Source organism: Meles meles, chromosome 3 (assembly GCF_922984935.1).
Source record: "Meles meles chromosome 3, mMelMel3.1 paternal haplotype, whole genome shotgun sequence".
NCBI classification, from domain to species: domain Eukaryota; kingdom Metazoa; phylum Chordata; class Mammalia; order Carnivora; family Mustelidae; genus Meles; species Meles meles.
In genome coordinates this window covers 143399580-143423357 of record NC_060068.1, presented here as the reverse complement: position 1 = coordinate 143423357, position 23778 = coordinate 143399580, and the positions used below count along the sequence as shown (strand labels likewise).

Genomic DNA, 23778 nt, shown 5'->3' with positions numbered 1-23778 from the left:
AAAGAGGGGAAACTGGAAATGTCTGAACTTAGAAGGCTGCCACGCTGATGAGTATTCCCGGAAGTAGTAAAAAGATGAATATGTAGTAAAACAGGTGAAATTACTTAACTTCTGTCACTTCATTTTTCTCATCTGTAAAACAAAGAAAATGGTAATAACTATCCAATAGATTTATTATGAAGATTCAATGGTATAACAGATGTGAAAGCACTCAAACTCTCAAGTATGTAAAGAAATAAGGAAGTAACAGATTTATTGGGTTCTATTATCTATTAAAATGACATAAGCAACTATCTGATTTCACAATAAAAGAATTCCCATACTAGCAAATGTTTCTGACCTCTTCCCATGATTCTGTTTCTGGAAATAGCTATTTCACAACTGAAGCAGGAACTCTTGACAATATATAAGGCAAGACCCAAGTGGGCCAAGCAGACACCAGAAAGTCACTGGTCTTGCCACCATCTGACTGTGCTTGGCCACTTCAGCAGCATGAAATCAACAGCCTTTGCCTTGCTCTTGGCTCTGGCACTTACGACCATCTTCAGTAAGTATCTCCCTCATAACACCACCTCTGTCCTGATACCATCTGATGTCATCTTCTGTTCACAGCATTCTGGGATATACAGAGCACATAGATAATAAGGGAAGCTTTTTGAAGTGCATTTTTTTTTTGTCTGTACCAATAAATCACTAAATGATACCACCTTTGGGGCTGAGTTGACCTAAATGGTCAGTTAAGGGCAAATTCTTATCCATATAAGTATTTATATTTGGTCAGTGTACATCCAGACTCCGCTTTGACTTGATATCTCTATTTATGGGTTTATGGGACCTCATTTCTTTATAAAACTGTCCTATCAACTGAGAGTGGTGGAATGGGAAGTGGGTAGGGGGATGGGGTAACTGGATGATGGGCATTAAGGAGCGCACATGATATAATGAGCACTGGTCGTTATATACAACTGATGAACCACAACACTCAATCTGAAACCAGTAATGTACTATATGTTGGCTAATTGAATTTAAATAAAAAAAAAATAAAGCCTGTCCCATCCATTGTTTGGCAGCATGAGCTCTTACTATTTTTGCATTGAGTTGAAATCTGCTTCCTAAGAATTTTCAACTGCTGGTCCAGCTTCTGCCATTTATGCCTCCCACACAATAGCAGACATTCCCTAGATATAAAACCACTTCTTTTTTCCAGTATTTTCTAAACTCTGATTATGAGGTAAGAAAGAACAAAATTCCTCATTATTATAGTAGCTTCTCCATGCTTTTGGCTATGCTCTAATCCTATCCAAAAAAGAAAAAAAAAAATCTATGCTGAGCTTCAATCTTTGATATTATATTGATACACAGTTCTGAAGAGAGTCTGGTATTTTTGATAGACTGAGAGCTGAAACATAAATGAGAGATCATTTTTCAACATGATTACGTTCTTCCAGAGTTTAATTTGGTTTCTCTTGTCTCTATTTTTCTTATAGATGTAGAATGTGCCACACGCCCTCAACAGGTCAGTACATCCATCCTGATATAAAAGTTTTACTTTTATGTTTTATGTAATTTTAAAGCCAGTATCAAAAAGGAAATATTTGCTACTGTACACTAATTAAATTGCTACATGTTTGAAGATTTTTTTGAGTATCAAAACTGATTTTACTTTTAAAAATTCATTAAAAGATCTTTCTGAAATGGACATAATAGAACAAAGTGCTTAGGTACCTAGCATCCGAGTTATTATAAAGTCCTGGGTTTGAATTCCAGCTCCTTGATCATGTGGCCATGGACAACAATACTTGCCTCATAAGCTTATTGTGAGGGTTAAAACCACAGTGTTTGAAGAGAGTTGAGCACTGTACCAGCACGAAAGAAGGACAAGTCATGACTCTTATAATGCTAAATGGGTCACCTACATCTTTGTTCTTTATCTTAGGGAATGGATATTTGAATTTAACCTTCCCTTTATGACTCATATTAACCAATAACTGTCCTTGAGAAAATCTAGGTGTGGTAGTAAAAACTTTAAACCAGGAGTCTAAGCTCAGTGGCTTTTCAGCAGTATGCCTGTGGGGCTCAGGAAGCTTCTTTCACTTCTTTGTGTCTTTCATTTTATGTATTAAAGAGAATAAGAGGGTTAAGAGTGTGAATGTTGGAGTCAGACAGTCCTGAGTTCAAGCCATCCTTCACAATTAGTAGCTGCTTGAGAATGAAAACAGTTAATGAATATGAATCCTTGGTCGTTATTTGGTCACACTGTGCATATGACTTAAGTCCTGACACTGGGCTTTGAGTAGGCAAGGAGAAGAAGTGAAATTGTGCTGACATACACCCATCAAGGGGCACCATCATTCCCATTCTCCAATAGACTCCACTCGCCTCTGAGCGCCTTCTGCCGTTTTATCATGTTTGCTTATCTTTGTATTGCCAGTCGTCGGCTCAATCCTGAAACTTAGAAAGTACGTGGCGTATGGTAAACAAAGGAATGAATAGATCAATTAATGGAACATAACTGAAGGGGAAGATGAATTTAACCTGAAGTTTGGGTATATTTCAGGCTATCCAAGTGGAGACATTCAACAATTAGTAACATACCACATGTGGAACTCTGAGTCAGAAAAACTGAAACGTAAACTCTTCGGTACAGAGCTATAATTTGTGTAGTCCTGAACGTAGAGCCAAGGGATAAAACTAATAGCGAGTATTTTTGTAGCATTTTCCATGTCATGAAGTGCTATGCATTTTACATGTATCTTCTTGATTATTTATTTTGTACTTGAATCTTACGATGTAGTTATTATCACCCTTATTTTGCAGATAAAGAAACAAGACTTAGAGAAGTAAAATGATGGTCACAGGGTCATCTTGTCAGGATTTGAAATGTGATGTGTTTGACTCTTACTCTCTATACTCTTCAATTCGCTCATAGATGAAAGCCCCAGAGAACCCCTATCTTGGTGATTGCAGACGGGCTCCTGCAGGGGCCTTCATGTTGGCTTTCCTCCTGGCATCTACAACAATGGTTCTCAACTACAGCAGTAAAATGCATGTGTCTGTCTATGCACTGAAGAAGTGTATAACACATGCTTTGTGACCAATAATTAATGGTAAAAGTTGCTAGTGATGTGCTAGTTCTTAAAACTATAGGAAATATCCCTATAATACATCTCATACTTGCATGCAGGTAGAACTTAAGTGAAAGAGAGAAATAGCAGGTAGAAAACTAACCCCATGTTCGGAATGATTACATCTGTGACTCTGCCATGTATGTTTTTAAATTCAAATTTTAATTTTTAGATAAATTATTTAGTTACAAGCTACCATAAAGAAGTTTATCACTCGTGATTTTATATCTGACGCAAGAAATCTCTATACTTGCTATATCTCAAAGGGGCTGGATGAGGACAGACAATTAGAATAAGAAACTGGAAGCGCCTGGGTGGGTCAGTGGGTTAAGCCTCTGCCTTCCGCTCAGGTCATGATCTCAGGGCCCTGGGATCGAACCCCTCAGCAGGGAGCCTGCTTCTTCTCTTTCTCTCTGCCTGCCTCTCTGCCTACTTGTTATCTCTCTCTCTGTCAAATAAATAAATCAAATATTTTTTTTAAAAAAAGAATAAGAAACTGATGATTTGAAAGCCCTCTAAACTTACTTGGGAAATCCTAAATTCTGGGAAAAAAGATTTGGTTCAAGGCTTTTAATATGTATCTCCAGGTTGATTGCAGTAAATATAAGAAGTTACCACCAGGAAAAGAGGAAAGTTGTTATGAAATATATGCACCAATTTGTGGATCTGATGGCAAAACTTACCCTAATGATTGCTTCTTTTGTTACGAAGTTCAGTAAGTGTTGAAATATTTCTATTTTCTATTCTATATTTTTATTTTTATTTTCTATACTTAAGGTGTAATTAAGTGTTATGGCAAATATACATCAATTAGAAGTGGTTTAGGGTAGGGGCGCCTGGGTGGCTCAGTGGGTTAAAGCCTCTGCCTTTGGCTCAGGTCAGGATCCCAGGGTCCTGGGATCGAGACCCACATCAGGCTCTCTGCTCCACAGGGAGCCCGCTTCCTCCTCTCTCTGCCTGCCTCTCTGCCTAGTGTGATTTCTCTCTGTCAAAAAAAAAAAAAAAAAAAAGTGGTTTAGGGTACAATGAATATGTAAATATGATGAATACATAGAATTTGGGGTCTTTAGTGTCTTTGGATCTGTGCATATTCAGGCAGTAAGAATAAATCAAAGAACTAGAATCTCTAAGTTGGAAGGAAATTTGAGGATCATCTAGTTCAATGTCCACATACTTGTTTATTGCTTGAACTCGCTCTACAAATAACTCGAGTCATCCCAGTGTGTGGTTGATTATCTCCAGGGACAAGGAACATCCCTCCTCCTAGGCATGCCAGTCCACTTATCTGTCAGAACGAACTGTATCTATTGTTCATTTTAATAATTAAGTTTAGATGTATTGGAGCCCCCTAATTATTGGCACGAAAGGGGATAATATCTAAAAATTCTAAAGAAATTTTTCTGTTTCAGTATGATTTCTCAACAAAACATATATTGAAGCTCTAATAAAAATTAAATTAAATTTGAAAATCAAATAGCCAAAGATAGCTTAAAGATTACAAAATAATCACCTGAAAGATATGCTAGTACCAGCTCGAAAAATATAAGACGGTACATGATACACCAGAATGTCTAGAAACATATAGATCCTTTTAAGCATTTTTAAAACATACATGAATGAAAACAAAAACCCAATATTGATGACATATTGTTCTGGCTTGTTTTTTTAATCAGAAAAAAATGTTTCTTTTTTTTTTTTTAAGATTTTATGTATTTGAGAGAGAGAGAGACAGAGAGAGCAGGAGTAGTGGGTGCAGGCACAGAGGGAGAGGGACAAGTGGACTCGCCACTAAGCATGGAGCCAGACACCAGGCTGGATCCTAGGGCCCTGCAACCATGACCTGAGCCGAAGGCAGATGCTTAACCAACTAAGTTACCCAGGCACCCCAGAAAAAAACTACCTTTATGAGAAATAGTATTTTTTGAAAAATGTAAAATATGACATTTATGACAAAATCATTTATGAGAAAAGGTTTCTAAGTGTGCCTTCTGTAGATAAGAAATTCATTAAATGTGTTTTCAGGGATATAAACTGATTATGATGTATTGTGAGCATCGTCCTTACATAACCAGCACCAGTTGCTAAAATATTTCTAAATTGCAGTCAGTCCCTCCCCGTTTTTTTTTTAAAGATCTTATTTATGTATTTGAGTAGAGAGAGAACCAGAGAGAGAGAACACAAGGAGGGGAAAGGGGTAGAGGGAGAGGGAGAAGTTGGCTCCCCCCTGAGCAGGGAGCCAGATTCAGATGGGATCCCAGGACCCTGAGATCACCATCTGGGCTGAAGGCAGCCCTTAACAGACTTGAGTGACCCACGTGCGCCCAGTCACTCCCTCCTTTTAAAAACATCACTGAGTGGACCAACTTGAGTACCTTGTGGGGGGTGGGTTCATTAGTGAATGCTAATTAGTTCCAGATGATAATAAAATGCCTATGGCCTCAGCAATTTTCATTTGTTGCTGTTTTCTCTCCACAGAAAAACTAACAACAAACTTAAATTTGTACATTTTGGAGAGTGTTGAATCTAGCTTGTGATTCCAGTTCACACGAAACACACTTCTCCCATGTAACCTGTGCCGCATTGCCTAATCTTGTCACCATCACGTCCAGATTTCTTTGTAGAATAAAGGAGACCTACATGAAATAAACATATGTCTGACTCTTTCTGTTTAGGAGTTGAATCTTCCAGATTTGTTTCTCTTTTGGGTGATATCTAAGGGACCCCCTTAGGGCCACATCCTGGAAGAAAAAGGTTAACTAAGACCTGAAGCAGAAAATCAAAAGACCTGAATCTGATGCCCTCTTTTGCCCAGACTAGGAAAACACCTCCTGTGAATAACTTAGTTCTTATGAATTCTTGAAACATGAACAGAAAAAAATGGGAGTCTTCAATTACAAGAATCAGGAAATACTGTTTTGCTAGATGTTTCTTATGTTTAAGACATGAAAGCCGCCCTAGATTGAGACGGCTCTTTATTTTCTACCAGAATACATGTTTGTGAAATTTGGTTGGTCAAACGTGCCCAGTAAAGTTATGTAAATTCCCATGAATTAGTTGATGTCTTCCATGCGTTTTTTTTCCCCCTAAAGTTTTTTTTTAATTTAGATTCAATTAGCCAATATATAGTACACAATTTTTTAATTAAAAAAAATTTTTTTACATAATTTGTTTTTGATAGAGTGTTCATTGATTCATCACTTGTGTATAACACCCAGTACTCATCTCATCACATGCCCTCCTTAATACCTGTCACCTAGTTACCCCATCTCCCCACCTTCCTCCCTTTCTGCGACCCTCAGTTTGTTTCCCAGAATCATAAGTCTCTCATGGTTTTTCTCCCTCTATTTCTTCCCAATCAGTTTTCTCTCCCTTCCCCTATGATCCTCTGTGCTATTTCTAATATTCCACATATGAGGGAAACCATATGATAATTGTTTTTCTCTGATTGACTTATCCTGCTAAAGTTTGGTCTCAGATCTAGGACCTGAAACTTATCTGATCTCACTATTTATATATTATATGTTTCAAAAACATATTATTTGATGTTCCAAGTATCCTATTGTCTGTTCCAAAGAACAGAGAGGATGCCTTGCACATCTTTGTAATCCATTTGTGCATCTCTGCAATTAACATATATCTATTAATGCCTAGTTGTTGTTAGTAACTGTGGTAGGATTTGGAGCATACAATGGTAAATAGAATAGACTTGATCTTGCCCTCTTGGAGCTTATATTCTGTGGAAGAATTTGCCATGCTTAGTATAGCATCTTGTAGAGAACTGATATTACATAAATATGTTTATTAACATTGAATCAAGGTTAAGCAATATTTCAACAGGATTATACCAGCACATTATGCATACACATAACATGAAAATCTAACTATATATTCTCCGCAAAGAGGGAGAAAGAGAAAATAGAGTCAAATCCTTTTGAGCTGGGGCACCTGGGTGGCTCAGTGGTTTAAAACCTCTGCCTTTGGCTCAGGTCATGGTCTCAGGGTCCTGATATGGACCCCCACATCGGGCTCTCTGCTCAGTAGGGAGCCTGCTTCCCTTCCTCTCTCTCTGCCTGCCTCTCTGCCTACTTGTGATCTCTGTCTGTCAAATAAATAAATAAAGTCTTTTTTAAAAAAATCCTTTTGAGCTGTGTTTTTGTCTCACTATCCATTAGAGATTCAGACACCAAGACTGGCCACAAAATGACCTGTGCTAATTTTCAAAGAATTCAAGTAGAATGGTGTGCTCTGAGGTGGTTTATTTTCTTTTGTTTCCTCTTTCGCTTTTTGTTGTGGCAGTTGTTTTCTGAATGATGCAAGACCATCATCACTAGGACTACTTAAAAGCACTCTTCAAAGAAACTTTTTAAAGAAATGGAAAATACTGACTTGGACTTCGTCTTTTCACCAAATATTAAACATCCACTCTTTGCTAGATGCTAGAAATGCATCAATGAACACACAAATATAAAAATTCATCCTTCCTTTGTGAAGCTTTAAATTTACATAGGCAGAATAATATTAATGAAATATCAAATGCATATATATATAATATATATATATATAAATAAAGTTAGACTAACTGCAGCCATCAGGAAAGACCTTCTAAGGCCTTCCTGAGGTGATTTATAACCAGAAACCAAATAATGGGTAAAAGTCAGGCAAAGGAAAATGGACACAGGAGTGGAGATGAGAGGAAGGAGGAGGCAGTAGCCATGGGATTAAGAAGTATCATTCCAAGCACAGGGAGCAGCAGGAGACAGGAACATAACAAACTAGCACAGTTATTGGCCAGTTCATGTTTTTCAGCCGCTCTACCAAGCCTCCCTACTATCCACTGCCCATAGTTCATTTCCAACTGTCTCCAGAAGGATAGTTCTCAAACACAAATCTTACCTTGTCATCTCCTTGCTAAAATTACTTCTGTGAGTCTCACTGTCTATAAGTCCATGAGTGCTGGCCACTTCTCTCTCCAGCCTCATCTGTCTCCGTTCCACATTATGAAATAGATGGGTGACCACTCTCAGAACCCTCCATGCGCTTTGTAATTGTGCACATCCTGGTCCCTCTTCCTCCAATTCTCTTTCCCAGTTCTCCATCTCACCAATTGCCTCTCATTAGAAAGATTCATCCCTAATGCTCTCTTCACTAAAAAGCTCCTATGTATTCTCTAATGAGCATCTCCTATGTATTCATTCATTCATAGAATCCTCCCAGATTATCAAGCATCATAGTATATCCTCATTAATTTGTAAGCATCTGTTTCTTTTGCTCTATTATGAGATCAGAGCTGGCATGCCGCAGGTATTTGATGAATGTATAATAAATTAACTGAATTAAATTAAGATGAATTGAATGTGACTTCTATCAACAAGTAAGCAAGGAAACCTTGGCATCTTATCCCAGATAACCCTGAAATCAGATATCACCTCCTGATCTAACTCTGGCACTAGAATATATCGCATCTGTTTGCATCTGCACCAACCCACACTCTGAATGCTTCTTCAAGAACCTATATAAAGAATCCATAGATATATAAATAAGAGAGAGTGATGACTGCATTTCCAGAGTTGGGGCGGTGGCTTAAATAGCAGTCACCTTGCTCACCTACAGCCTAAAGCTCCCCATTGCATTCCTATCCTCTATAGTCATCTCTTGCAACACCACCCTGCAAATCCTTGTCATTCGTAACATGAAGAGGAAACTGACATAAAATTTTAAGATGTACAAATCAAAGAAAAACAATAAAATCCATTGCTAAAATCCATTGCCAAACTGAGGCCTACTCACATTCTAAGAAATCTCATTGTTTCATTGTTAATTAGCTCTTCCTCATAGTTCAGCAAAGCAAGCACTACTACAGCCAATAAACCAGTCCTTCTAGAACAGGTAACTCGTGTCTCTCTGGGAAATCAAAGGGAAGATGAAGCATTGACTGTGGAATTTTAATTGACAATAATAGTACAGATGAAGGAAGCAGAAGCCAGATCCACAAAAACATTCCTTAACAAAACCTATCCGCAGGGACACATCCTGAAAACTTTTCAGAATTTCTTAAGAAAAAGAACTCTGAGTCAACTGAAGTTAAGGCTGTTATGAGTGCCTGCTGAAATGCTGGAAGAGAACTACTGAGGTTGTGACAGATGCCTCTAGGGAGCCCAGGAAACTATCTGATCGTTCCACTTGCCAGACTCCTAGGCGCTGATTTCCTAGGATGTGAGTCATTTGATGCTCAAAAATAGGCTCTGTGGTTAAAATAACGAAGACTGGGAGCAGCCCAGGCCTGTATGACTGACTCATCAAAGAATAAGCCTGGCTTCTGGGTTTCATTCTTCTTCTGGCCCATTGTTCCTGAATCTCATTCCATAAACCCAAGACCCCTGTTCTGACCAAGGCAGCTTCTCCAGCCTGAGGCCCTGCTCTGTAACCTGTGCAGCAGCCTAGCCCTCTGGGTTTGCACTTCTGGCTTGTGCTCTTGCTGCTCTTGCCTTCTCTACTCTGCCTGTGCCAGAAATGGAGCCCAGTGGTAGGCACCCCAAAATATTGGTGGACATCTGTTATGTTGGTCACATCCCTGGTTGCCCTGTCTCTGTTTGGGCTGCCTATCGGGGCTCTGGTTCTTTCTTGTTTTTTCTTTGGGGCCCATGGATTTCCTGAATCACCATTTGTTTGCCTCCATACCATTTAGATATTACCGTGTCCTCCATGTTAGGTGAAATTATTCATGAAACTTCTATAACATAATGGTTAAGAAGATGATCTTTTGGCAATATATACAATTATCGAATCTTTATGCTGAATATCTACAACTAATATAATGTTATATGTCAATTATATCTCAATTTTGTAAAATTTTCAGAAAACGAAGAAAAAAAACCCTAAGGAAATTAAAAAACAAAAACAAAAACAAACAACAACAACAACAAAAAAACAACAGGGTGTTGGGAATAGAAAGCCCTGGGATTAAATCTAGATTTGCCACTTCCGAGTAACCTTGAGTTACTGGTTGAACCTGAGTTTCAGTTCCTGCATTTCAGAGTGGGGACAGTTCCTTATGGACTGGTGTGAATCAACCTATACACCCAATACATCATACTGTGCTTGGCACATAATTAGCAAACAGTAAATCAATGATTTTGAAAACAATAACAACAAAAATCTATAGTCACCCTAACCTTGTCCCCTAAGCACAATGGGTAGATTCTGGCTTTTCATTGTCTTCTCCCCAATTCCACCCTAACACAAGCCCACCCCTGCCTAACGCCTGCCTGAGCTGGTCCTGAGAGAACACTATGAACCTCCTGTTAGAGGAGACCATCACTGTTATAGCCACAGAAGGCAACAGAGTGGTTTGACCACAATGAAAATATACTCCCACTGGAGACTTGGGAAAGTTTTTTAAGTTATCCTCATTTTTGGTTTAAAAAAAAGAAAGGAAGAAATAAAAAGAAAAAATATGTGTATTTTGGTTTGAAGCCCCCTGAGAACAGGGGATTGGGTCCGTTTATCTTTATGTCCAAAATGGATATTTATTTTTTTCTCCATTGCCTGATATATACTAGGCAGCTTGACATATATACATAATTTTTAAACTGTTAAGGAAAAAAAATGAAAACAAACTTAGGTTAAATATATTCAAAGCCATGTATTGAACATCTTAATGCCATTAAGAGTGCCACACTAAATTCTACATTGCCTGCAAATAACAAGAGAAAACAGTGTTATTTAACAAAGGGCAGAGAACAGAAGAACAAACTTAATTCCTCACAGCTGGAGAAATGTTTCTAGTCTATGGCTGCATGAGGGTCTTAGCCAGAGAAGAGGAAGATGGGGGTGTAGTAAGGTGGGAACTGGCAGCCTGAGTTACAGCAAAAAATGGGAGTTAGGGAGGAGGCGCATAAAAGCTTTTGAAGACGGAACTTGGGCTGTTTCTTAAACTGTCTGATAGACATATGAGCATTTTTGTTGCTATTAGCATTTAAACTGTACATGTGTATTATATACACTCTTTTGTATATATGGCATATGACAAAATAGAGAAAAGATAAGAAGGTGGGTAAGGAGAGAAGAAGTTGGTTTTCTCTGATATCAATTTGAATTTGAGTTCTGCTAAGTGAAAAGCATCAATATGTTTGCCTTTATGGCATTCTCTTCCTTCTCCAGTATCTAGAGGCCTCTTTGACATGCTTTCCTCAAGAACAGAGACTTACTCTTCTAAAATAGTGCTAAATGGAGCAGGAAACTAGTCCATATAGGGGCCCAGATTATAGAGGGAGGAATACAGGGTGGGGTAGGGCATTATATCACTCAACTGGTCAGAACAGTTCCACTTTCTCATTGAAACTTCCCATGAAGAACAAAGCACAGAATCAAGTGCATGTTGTGACTGACAGAAACCATCGTTCAAAAAGAAAAAAAGGACGTCAAATACTGAACCAGGAATTCAGAGATTTCTGGATATCATAGACCATTAAATTTCTTTTTAATAATTATTTATTACAAAATAAAGTAAAAAAAAAACAATAAAAATTCAACACAAGAAAAATCATCCACAATTTTCAGGAAACCTCTCATCATTTTTTCCATATACCATGATACAGTTTCCATTTGGCAGTAATATTATAAATGCGATTTTATATTCCATTTTGCTTAATATTATGCCATAAGAATATTTTTTTTTGTCTTTTTTTTCTTTCCTCCCTAATCTCTTGAAATAACCAGCATACACAGTAACCTAAAAAAAAAAAGTAACTATTGGGAGACTAATAAAGGGTTGACTTTTTTATATAAAAATTTAATAAAAATTATAACCTACTTTATTTTTAAATTTGTTTATTTGAGAGAGAGAGAGAGTGTGTATGGAGGGGGGCCAGAAGGAGAGGGAGAGAGAATCTCAAGCAGACTCCCCGCTGAGGAGGGAGCCCGATGTAGGGATTAATACCACATCCCTGAGATCATGACCTGAGTCAAAATCAAGAGTCAGATGCCCCACTGACTAAGCCACCCAGGCATCCCTAATCTACAGTCATAATTACTTTATAACATGAAATGATAGTTGTAATCATATACTGTTTTTATTACTTAATGGTTCTTATTTTTCCCCAAAAGTCTCAGCTGAACCAAGTAGTAGCATTTAAGAACTACTCAAGAAGACCAGTGATCTTTAAATGTTATTGTAAGGAAGACTAGGAAGCTCTTGGGGTTGCCCGAGCTTGAAAGCAGGCACAGGTCAGAACCTTCTATTCCTTCTTCAATTCAGATATACTTCCCTTTTATTTATTTCTTATATTGGGCAACAATAAGATTTCCTGGCTCCTCCACTGGATACCTGTTTGAACTTGGGCAAGTTTTGAATTTCTCTGGCTTATCTTCTCTTCCTCATTGGTTATGTTAGGATTCTGTTTACCCACCTAGTAGAATTTTTACAGGGATTATAAGTTCATGGATAATATGTGCTTAGAATGTTCATGGCATAGTACATAATAATAACACATAATAAACTCAATAAGAATTATTATTATAGTTAAAAAATATAAAACACTGATGGTTACAATCCTTACGCTCAATGCAGAAATTGTCTTTATAGGCATCCTAAAATGGATTCATGCAGCTTCTTCTTGAACCTGTTGAGTGCAAAGGCCATTATTAATGGGGGACTCTATTAAAACTTCTTATTTTTAACAAGCTTAGATTCACACCATATTATTTACCCTCTTATCTGTCCTAAATATAGCCCTTGAAGACACAGAGAAAAACTGTAATTGAGAACTCTTTCAGAATTTTTAAGACAGTTTTTATACTTTCTGAGTTTATTAATGTTAGTTGAAGAAAACGTTGGACCATGTCCTATACTAAATGCTTTTTCTTTTTCTTTTTTTTTTTTTTTAATATTTTATTTATCGGGCGCTTGGGTGGCTCAGTGGGTTAAGCCGCTGCCTTCAGCTCAGGTCATGATCTCAGGGTCCTGGGATCGAGTCCCGCATTGGGCTCTCTGCTCGGCAGGGAGCCTGCTTCCCTCTCTCTTTCTCTCTGCCTGCCTCTCTGCCTGCTTGTGATCTCTCTCTCTCTCGCTGTCAAATAAATAAATAAATAAAATCTTAAAAAAATATTTTATTTATTTATTTGACAGAGAGAGAGGTCACAAGTAGGCAGAGAGGCAGGCAGAAAGAGAGGGAGAAACAGGCTCCGCACTGAGCAGAGAGCCCGATGCGGGGCTCGATCCCAGGACCCTGAGATCATGACCTGAGCCGAAGGCAGAGGCTTAAACCACTGAGCCACCCAGGCGCCCCCCTATACTAAATGCTTTACATCATAAACTCATTTAATTCATAAACAACCCTAGTGCTAAATTTATGAGAATATAAGCAAGATATTTATAGTATTTACCATGGAAAATCTAGCACTTAATTTATTTCTAGGGCATGATCGGAGCTCAGAAAAAGAAAAAAAGAGAGAATTAAATTAGTGAATAAATCTGCTTTCCCACTTAAGAAAAATAAAGTTCAGTGAAGACTGATATGTAGTCCAACACTAGTAGGAAATGGCAGAGTTATGAAAGACAAGAGCTCTGTTTGACCCGTTCTTAAATACTTAAGCACGATGTTCCCTAGGCAGTATCGAAATCCCTATCCCCAGAGCAGCCCATCGGGACAGATTTTAGCTGTTTTTATTTACTCACGGAGAGAGAAATGTGAGCTCTCTGCTGCACAGCCTTTCCAGGCCAACGGCACTATGTCCGTTGGTGGTGTAGAGAATGTCTGCTAGCCTGTGAACTCCAAAGGCAAGAGGAGCTGCCAGTGTCACAGGCACAGATCCATAGAGTGGTTCCTTGAAATCATCGTTTTGCATAGTTAAGTCCTGGTAGCATTTAGCAAGAAGCATATATAAAGAATGTTTCATTTTGTTAAGTTACTGCCTAATACTAGGCACTATAAGAAGTGCAAGAGCTGCCCACCCTTTGGACAATGGTGGTGCAGTTGATGGTATCATTAGCTAAGTATGCCCCCCCGATACTGAATGCAATGGAGGTCTCTAGCTCTTGGCCATCAAACGTTACTTGGCTTCTAAATGTTAGTCCTATTTGGAGACAAAGACACCATGGACCAAGCACAGGAAAAGCCCAGCTTCGCACCACTGTATTCTTAAGATACCCACATGTACCGTCATTCTCGGTTTGAGGAAGCCGGTGATCTTCCCCTCAGGAAGCTTGAATAAGTAGATTCCAACTGAGAACAGGTATATTCCCAAAATATATCCAGCTAACTTCCCCATTAGCTTTACTTATACCATAAAATCTGGGCTCCCAAGAAAGCCATACATCACTGTAGAGCATGGCTTATTGCATAAGTCTTGCCAACCAAGACCAGTGAATGGATTCCTCTGTTCTGTGTCCAGTCTGGAAACAAATCCGGCAGACTTTCAGTTGAAGAGAACTCTGGGTAAAGGGCTAAGACAGCTGCTGCTAATAGCTATACTGATCACTACATCAGACTCACATGAAAATGACTCTATTGCAAAAAAAAAAAAAAAGAGAGAGAGAGAGTACTGAACTAAGGAACCTATCTTTAAAATTTATTTTAAACATTTACTAGTTCTGAGATCTTAGAAGTTATTAACCTCGCTAAGACCCAGTTTCCTCCTCTATAAAATAAAGAAGATGGTAATACCTCTCTCAGACACTTATGTGAATCATGTAACATAGTATATATGAAAGCATTAGGAATTGTTTATGTGTCATCCAAATGTAAATTAGTATTAATTTAGGTTATATTATGTAATCCTGTCACACGGAAATTTTTCCCATGATTCACTGAATCTTTTAAACCCGTTCTAGGGCACTGCTCCCGGAAGCAGCCATTTGTTAATAAAGATGACACATCTGGCTAGGATATAATGCAAGCCTCAGTGGGCTAGGCTTATAATAGCAGGTCACTTCTCTCGACTCCACCTTACTGCCCTTGGCTGCTTTTAGCAGCATGGGAGCAATAGCTCCTTATGATCCTAGAAACTGTGCTTAGGAAATTCTGAGATTTTTTTTCATCTTAAAGATAAGCAAGTTTTTGTTTTAATGCATTTTTCTCTCAATTGAGGAATCACTGAGTCACATAATCTGAGTGTTGGAGTGACCATAAAGCTCATCTAATCCAAATGTAAGAAAGCTTCCTGTGAGATCTCTGAGAAGCAATCATCTAGGTTCTGCTTTGATGCAAAACTCTCTTGCCAAAAAGATAGTCTACTCTTGATCTATTTGAGTAAATAGAATATTCTTACTTCATTGGGTAGAAATCAACATTGACTCCACTTGTCATTTATGACTGAGACAAGATTTAAAGAATACAAAAATATATAATTTGTCCCTTCTATATTTATGGAGTACTGAATATGGCCTAGCATCATTTAACAAACAAATTCTCATTATTATGATCCTCTTCCCAGTCTCAGGCCCTCTTTTATACTCCATTCTCACCCCACAAGAGCAATCATAGCATTGCTGAGTGAGTCTAAACTGATCATTAGTTTGATTTGAAGCCTTGATGGGAAACCCCACATCAGCCAGCACAGATGAAGAACCAAAACAAAAATCAGATCTTTCCCCCTCCAAAATTAATTTTTAATTAAGGAAAATGGTCATTTTACAACATGTGGTATAGTATTACTACTCTTACGTACTCTCAAAATTGAGATGAATTTTTCTCTGTCAAAATTGGTGGGTAATAGGGAGGGCATGTATTGCATGGAGCACTGGGTGTGGTGCAAAAACAATGAATACTGTTACGCTGAAAATAAATAAAAAAGAAAAAAAATAAAATCTCTTCCATACATTTTTTAATATCTAAAAGATATGATTTAGAAACATCTATCTAGACTCATCAGAGATAAAGCTGACATGCCACACAATTTTGTTATATACCTGAGTATTTGCCTTATTAAGTGTCAAAGCTGGTTTTAAGAATTTTAGATACAAACCATTATTAAATAGAGTCAATGGAGCATAATGTCGAAGTGCACTGGCCTTAGAGTCAGAAAGAATTCTGTTAGTTCCCAGTTTTGTCGCTGTCACACTAGGACACATCACTTTAGTTTTCCGGATATTCTGGACCTTGCGAATATACAATGAGAATAATTTATACAATGAGAATAATGATAATACCTACCTCATTGAATTGCTATGAGCATAAATGCCATAGCATTTTTTTTTTTTTTTTTGCGAAGGGCTATAAATAGCCCTTTGTACATAGTAAGAATTCTAGGACATTTAGCTAGTATTATTACAAAATGCCAATGTTCTTTACTTATTCATCAGGGAATGAAGAATGTGGTCTAACCTCTTCATTTTGATTCAGTATGAAAATTATTAATATTCTTTAGAGACTTCTCATACATGGTAATAAAAATTTTCAACTAATGGGTAGGCAATGTAAGTGACACTCTAAACTCTCTTTGAGGCTATGTTTCATAAATGAAAGAGAATAATAAATCAGCATAGATGTGAAGAAGATGTACTTTGAAGTCACAGACTTGGGTTTCAGCAATAGCCTCATCAATTACTAGTTACATGATCTTGGAAAATGTACTTAACTTTTTTCTGTTTCCGACTCCTTTTTTAAAGGAAATGTTAATAGGGTCTACCTCAAAAGACTGCAAGAGTTAAAAGGTAAACCCCATTCAGGGTCCTCGGGTTTCAGGCCAGTAGGGAGGAGTTCCATACAGCAAATGACATACATGTCATTTTGCCTTCCTATGAAGCATGTAGGCTGATAGGACACAAAAGGGTGACAGAAGACTGTGAGATGATTAGGTGAGCCTATCTTGTGGAAAAAAAAAATAGGATTTGCTGAGTAAACAGTTGAGAGGCAGTGGAGTACACGATGTAGGCATCAAACTAGCCTGACTTAGATGGAGTGAAAAGTTCACTGGACATGAAGCAAGCAGTATGTGGCTGAGGGGAGACGATGGAGTTTGGGTGGTCTCTGAGGCTATGGAGGTGCTCCAGGGTAGAGCAGACCAATAAGTGCAGTGTTGAGCCACTCAGCCTCCATCCTGCAAGGACTGGCATGGCATCATAAGCAGGCACTATCTAAGCAGACCCATGCTTCAGAAAAATCACTTTCCAAGCAAGAATGCCAGAAGGAGTGAGAATAATCACAGCAAATATGTAAAGACCTTTCTATTTGTCAGGTACTCATCTAGGTGCTTTGTGTATATAAACTCACTTAATATTATTAACAACTATATAAAATAGGTACTTCTACCCCCATTTTGCAGATGGAAAGGGCATTGGATTCAGAGTCAAAAGATGAATTAAGGACTGACTGTGCCATGGACTTTGGGCCAGTTACCTCAGCTTTTGGAGTCAGAAGTCCTCATCAGTTGGTAAAAAAGCAAATAGAAGTAACTGTACTTCACTGAGTTGAAGGGAGGGTCCTGTCAGAACATATATGATGGGAAACTGTGGTAGGAAGGACACTGGTGCTCATGTCAAAGAGTGCTGGCCTCAACTCCACCTCAGCTTATGATCATAAATCAGTCACTCATCATCTCAGAATGGCTACCACATTTTTAAAATGGGAATAATAGCTAGGCCTATGTGTAATACTTGGGGGACCAGGGGAAGAACTTCCTTTTGCATAGGCTTAAATATGGTACCAGTAATACTTACTTTTCAAGAGTAATACAATTAAATATCACCTCACATCTGTCAGAATGGCTAAAATCAACACAACACAAGAAATGAAAGGTGTTGGCAAGGATGTGGAGAAAGGGGAACATTTTTACACTGTTGGTGGGCATGCAAACTGGTATAGCCGCTCTTTGTAAAGAGTATGGAGGTTCTTTAAATGTCAAAAATAGAACTACCCTACTACCCAGCAATTTCACTACTAGGTGTTTACCCGAAAGATACAAAAATACAGATTTGAAGAAATACATACCCCCAATTGTTAATAGCAGCATTATCTACAATAGCCAAACTATGGAAACAGCCCAAGTATCCATGAATGGATAAAGAAGATATGGTACATATAGGTAATACACGTGTATGTAATATGTATATATATATACACATACATATAATATATATATATACATTATACATATATATAATATGTATGTGATGGAATATTATTCAGCCATTAAAAAGAATGAAATCTTGCCATTTGCAACAACATGGATGAACCTAGTGAGTATTACACTAAACGAAATAAGTCATATGATTTCACTCATATGTGTAATTTAAGAAACAAACAAACAAACAAACAGAAGAGAGAGAGAGAGAGACAAACCAAGAAACAGACTCTTAACTACAGAGAACAAACTGATGGTCACCAGAGGGGAGATGGTGTGGGGGGATGGGTGAAACAGGTGATGCGGATGAAGGAGGGCACTTGTGATGAACACCAAACGATGTAGGGAACTGCTGAATCACTATATTGTACACCTGAAACTAATATTACACTATATGTTAACTAAGTGGAATTTGAATAAAAACTTAAAAAAAAACCTATTATAAGAATTAAAAGATAGCATATGGAAGGGAAGTACCCAGAACATGTAACAATGTTAAAAATGTTAAATCATATAAATGCTATTGTAGCTGCTACTGTTATTATTATTAATATTAGATTATCATTATTGTTATTAGAATGTGCTTGGAAAATCACTAGTAGTTGTAGGAACATGGGTAGTATTTGGTTATCCTGCCTCCTTTTGCCCCTATAAAACACTGAAAAGCCTTGTCATCAGTTACTGTATCAAGGAGAACCTATATATTTCAGGCTGTGAGTTTAAATAAGCTCTTCTGGGCTTTAAGTATTTTAAAATCCATACCAGCAGCCTAGGGAGTACTCCTGAGGGGTTTGAGGTCTTGTACCCCAGTTTCCACTTTCTGGTTCTAAATTTTCTTTTCCTAAATGAAGCCTTCTCTCAGCTCAGCAAATATTTCTAGCATGCTTTTACCATCTTAAATCACTAAGCAGTAATCAAGGTGAATTCTCTTACTTGAATACGATGCAAGTAGAGGAGGCCAGGCTGGCAATGCTGGATCATCTGTCTTGATTCCATTCCACTGTCCTTGGCCATTTCAGCCCCACAAGCATAGCACTTGCCTCTTGCCTTTTGTCCTTGCCTTTGCCTCTGGATCTACCTTTCTTTGGTGTTCTTGTTCTTACCCCAGGCAACAGCAGCCCCCAGGACTGTCTTCTGCCCAGAGGATTCTGAGATACTCTCACCTCACAGATGGGTGGATATATTCTTCTCCTGAAAGACATTATGACAACACATTTTTATAACTACTGGGAAATTCCATTGTTTGACATGTCAAATGTTTAGAAAATTGTTTGCTCATAATCTCTTAATCAGCACTTATTCACACATCATGTGCCGGGTGCTGGGTGGGGGGCAATGATGAGTAAGATTGTTTTTGTCCTCAGTGAACACTTTATGTTGAGCCAAAAAGTTACAAAACACCGTGGTTAAGTTGGTGAGCTCTGGAGTCTGTTTTCCCAGGTTTAAATTCAGCCAATCATACTAAGAAAATTTCAGCTATAAGATGCTAAGTGCTGAGGTTCTAATGTAAAACATGGTGATTATGGTGGAAAACACTGTATTGTATAATAGAAATTTGTTAAGAGTGGAACTTAAATGTTCTCACCAAAAACAAAAACAGTAACAAAAAAACCTCCAAGGATAACTATGTGATGGATGTGTTAACTAACTAGATGGGGAAAACCCTTTCCCAATAAAAATGTACATGAAATCATCACAGTGTACACTTCAAATATTTTACAATTTTAAAATAAAATCTTTAAAAAAGTCCTGGCAAATATCTTATGCTTTTATTTGTCAGTCAATTAATGTAAAAATAATTATATTTGTATAAGGTAATTGTGGTTAAACTGACTTAGCAGGGTTCTTACGAAAACAAAGTTTTACAAGCAATTGCCCACATAGCCTTAGGAGATCAGGAGCCCAATTAAGTTAGTCAAGCAAAGAATCTTGGTCACACTGTAGCAATAATGATCTGTTCTAAGATAGTCCATCTTTATTATTCAAACTCCTAGTGCTTAGGAGAACTTGGTATTCCTGGGAAATGTGAGAACTGATCATATTTTTAGGATAACACATCCTTCCTTAAGAGTTAAATTTCATGTCTTTGTTTAGTAGCAGTCTGAACTAAGCCCTATTTCACCTTGTCATAACACAATCTTCAATACAGAATTATTGATTTTTCATGATCTCCAGATCTCTGCCTTGTCATGCAATCCAAGTATTATAACAGAAATCACACATAATAGACTTGAGTTTCCATGTATACATCCTGGATATTTCTTTAATATACTTTATGTTAAATATAATAGTAGATGTTATGACTAGGAAAGTAGGAGTGGCTATTGCAATAAAAAAGGATAAATAGATTGCTCTACTAAGACAGAAAAATTGCCATTAGGCAGAAAGGAAGAAAAGACCCGGAAAATTAGCCCTTTAGTATAAAATTGTGGTATCCTAATCCATTGGTTCTCAAGTGCAGAGGTGAATCAGACTCTACTATGCAGTGTGTGTGTGTGTGTGTGTGTGTTTGTGTGTGTGTGTGTGTGTGTGTGTGTGTTATCTGAGTCATACTCTGGACCTACTGAATTAGAATCTTTGGGTGGGAGGGAGTAGGTGTTAAAGACAGACATATAAATTTTTTAAAGTTCTCCAGAATTACTCACTCTAAGTTAATCTTTTTCACATTTGTTTCTTCTTGCTAGTTAAAAAACAGAATGTACTTCTCTGGAACCAGTGATAATTTAACAATCAAACAAATCAGTGTTAAATTGTGGTATCATACCACAGCCCTATAGCCTATGACAAATGAAATATTTTGGCCTGCAGAATATTCTTGGTCTTCAGTGACCCGGTGATTTTGTCCTTGGTGTCACATGTAAACAAATCATTTGCAAGGTGACTTCATAATGGGGTCTCAGTTTCTCATAATGGGTAGAACCCTCAGTTCAAGAGAGTTGAGCCTCCAAGATTCTGCTGGGAAGCTCTTGACAGAGGGAACTCTGGTGGATGAATCGCATTGTTCCTTTTGGGAAAAGATGAAAACTTTCTTTGTGGCTATTTTGGCTACCAGCTATTTCTCATGTAAGGATTTGTCAAAGACTTGGGGGAGGGAGTAAACATTTGATTTTCTTCTAAGGGAAGAAACAAGCCAACAGGAACTGTTTTCTAGATGTATGGATTTTTGAAACTTTGAAGTTTCTCTCAGAGATGAATTGACTACCTCAGTCAGAATGAATGGCAGTGGTGAATCCCATATTCTAAAAAACTCTGCCAAAAATGGGTTCAGATGCAAGATATCTTAAAGGATATCTCCTTTAAGATGAGAGGTATCATCACTATTTGACAAATAATTTGGTCTTGAGTAGATAATCAATTTTTTAAATTTCTTTTCAGCATAACAGTATTCATTGTTTTTGCACCACACCCAGTGCTCCATGCAATACGTGCCCTCCTTAATGCCCACCACTTGGCTCCCCCAACTGCCCACCCCCCGCCCCTTCAAAACCCTCAGGTTGTTTTTCAGAGTCCATAGTCTCTCATGGTTCACCTTCCCTTCCAATTTCTGTCAACTTCCTTCTCCTCTCCATCTCCCCATGTCCTCCATGTTATTTGTTATGCTCCACAAATAAGTGAAACCATATAATTGGCTCTCTCTGCTTGACTTATTTCACTCAGCATAATTTCTTCCAGTCCCGTCCATGTTACTACAAAAGTTGGGTATTCATCCTTTCTGTGGAGGCATAATACTCCATAGTGTATATGGACCACATCTTCCTTATCCATTCATCCATTGAAGGGCATCTTGGTTCTTTCCACAGTTTAGCGATCATGGCCATTGCTGCTATAAACATTGGGGTACAGATGGCCCTTCTTTTCACTACATCTGTATCTTTGGGGTAAATACCCAGTAGTGCAATTGCAGGGTCATAGGGAAGCTCTATTTTTAGTTTCTTGAGGAATCTCCACACTGTTCTCCAAAGTGGCTGCACCAACTTGCATTCCCACCAACAGTGTAAGAGGGTTCCCCTTTCTCCACATCCTCTCCAACACACATTGTTTCCTGTCTTGCTTATTTTGACCATTCTAACTGGTGTAAGGTGGTATCTCAATGTGGTTTTAATTTTAATCTCCCAAATGGCTAGTGATGATGAACATTTTTTCATTTCTCCTCCCATCTCTTCCTAATACTTTCCCACCATACTCCCACACACTGGTATATTGTGTGTGTGTGTGTGTGTGTGTGTGTGTGTGTGTGTATTCAAATTCCTTCCACACAAAGCAGTATTAGTTTCTAACATGGCTTATGATTAGAGCACAACCTGATGTTATCAAATCTCAAAGAGGGCTCAGCTTTTTCTAATTTACTCCAGCAAAATGGGAAGGGAAACCCATGATGTGAAACTAACTCTGCCAGCGGAGTGGTGAAGTGGAAGGGGAGGCAGGGAGGACATTCAGATACCGTAGCTGAAAGAAGTCAAGGCTGTTAAGTAGAATATAAAATATGAAAGTCATAGGAGCTTTTAATAGTTTAGGTAAGCAGGTGTTGACACAGAGATCCCAAACAGAGGAAGAGACTTCCTTATAAGCAGATAGAGTTTGGAAAGAGGATAGTTAAGATAGGCAATAGTCAAAAAAGAAGGCAGGTATCTATGATTTTTGCCAGCAGGTAGCCGGGCTGACTATGAAGAACTAGACTTTGTCTAAAAGGGGTCTACACAATGTCTGAGCAGCCCAGTGGAGGATGATCTGCTGAGTCCCAGAGACTGAAGCTTGGTTTTAAATCTCTTCTGCCGAAAGTCAGCATTAAACCTAAGAATGGGTTATGGTTGAATTCTCCAGTGGGACCCTAAGTGTATTTGGGGAAGTGTTCGGGGAATCAGGCATGGCTAGGCAAATCCTGCATGAAGGAGCCACGTATTTTTCTAAGATTTTCATGGTTATTAATTTATATGAGATTCCTTAAGGGGTTAATTAACTGGTCACACATCAATACTACAATCTTTACTTGATCCTTTTTCCTAAACATTCTTGTTTCAGATATTTTTGGTCACCATATACTCAAGGTAAGTTTTCTACTTCTTACATGAGAATGATTTTTACCTTAGGCTTCTAGTATTTCTATAAGGTGGAACCATATTAAACCACATGAAGTTGCTAATATTTGAGCACTTCTGATATACACAATGACAATGCATGTAGTTCAATCTACCCATCTCTGTCAAAAGAGATTCTGGGGTAAACCAGGATTCATCTCTGTCTCCACTATTTCTCTATCCCCTTATATACCACTAGCAATGAAAGCGCCTTATTTCTAGTTTTTCTTTTTTTCCTACCTCTAAATTCATTGCTATTGCCTGCATATTAAGCTCTCCTCACCTCTTGTTTGTATATTGCAGCAGCCACCCAATGGTCTTCTTGGACTGAGTCTGATACAGGGGTTGGCTAACTATGGCCACCTATTTTTGGAAATAGAGTTTTACTGGAACACAGCCATGCTCATTACTCTATGTACTGCCTCTGGCTATTTTTAGGCTACAACAACAGAGCTGAGTAGTTGCAATAGAGACAACATGGCTTAAAAATTATAAAATATTGCTACCTAGGTCTTCAT

The 23778-nt window shown here is 38.1% G+C and overlaps 1 protein-coding gene and 1 long non-coding RNA gene across 2 annotated transcripts in view; one reads left to right on the top strand and one right to left on the bottom strand.

Annotated features, from left to right (window-relative positions):
• Positions 1 to 23778, bottom strand: part of LOC123939037 — a 54236-nt gene continuing 30458 nt past the window's right edge. Inside the window, exons 2-3 of the long non-coding RNA XR_006817805.1 lie at positions 19119 to 19376; positions 1 to 132 (exon numbers count right to left, since the gene is read on the bottom strand). This is a non-coding gene — a long non-coding RNA (uncharacterized LOC123939037). The remainder of the gene's footprint in view (positions 133 to 19118; positions 19377 to 23778) is intronic.
• Positions 493 to 5725, top strand: SPINK9 (serine peptidase inhibitor Kazal type 9). Its single transcript, XM_046000901.1, has 4 exons — positions 493 to 547; positions 1488 to 1516; positions 3713 to 3840; positions 5601 to 5725. The coding sequence occupies exons 1-4, from the start codon at positions 493 to 495 to the stop codon at positions 5644 to 5646; spliced, it is 258 nt and encodes an 85-aa protein (XP_045856857.1). The 3' UTR covers positions 5647 to 5725.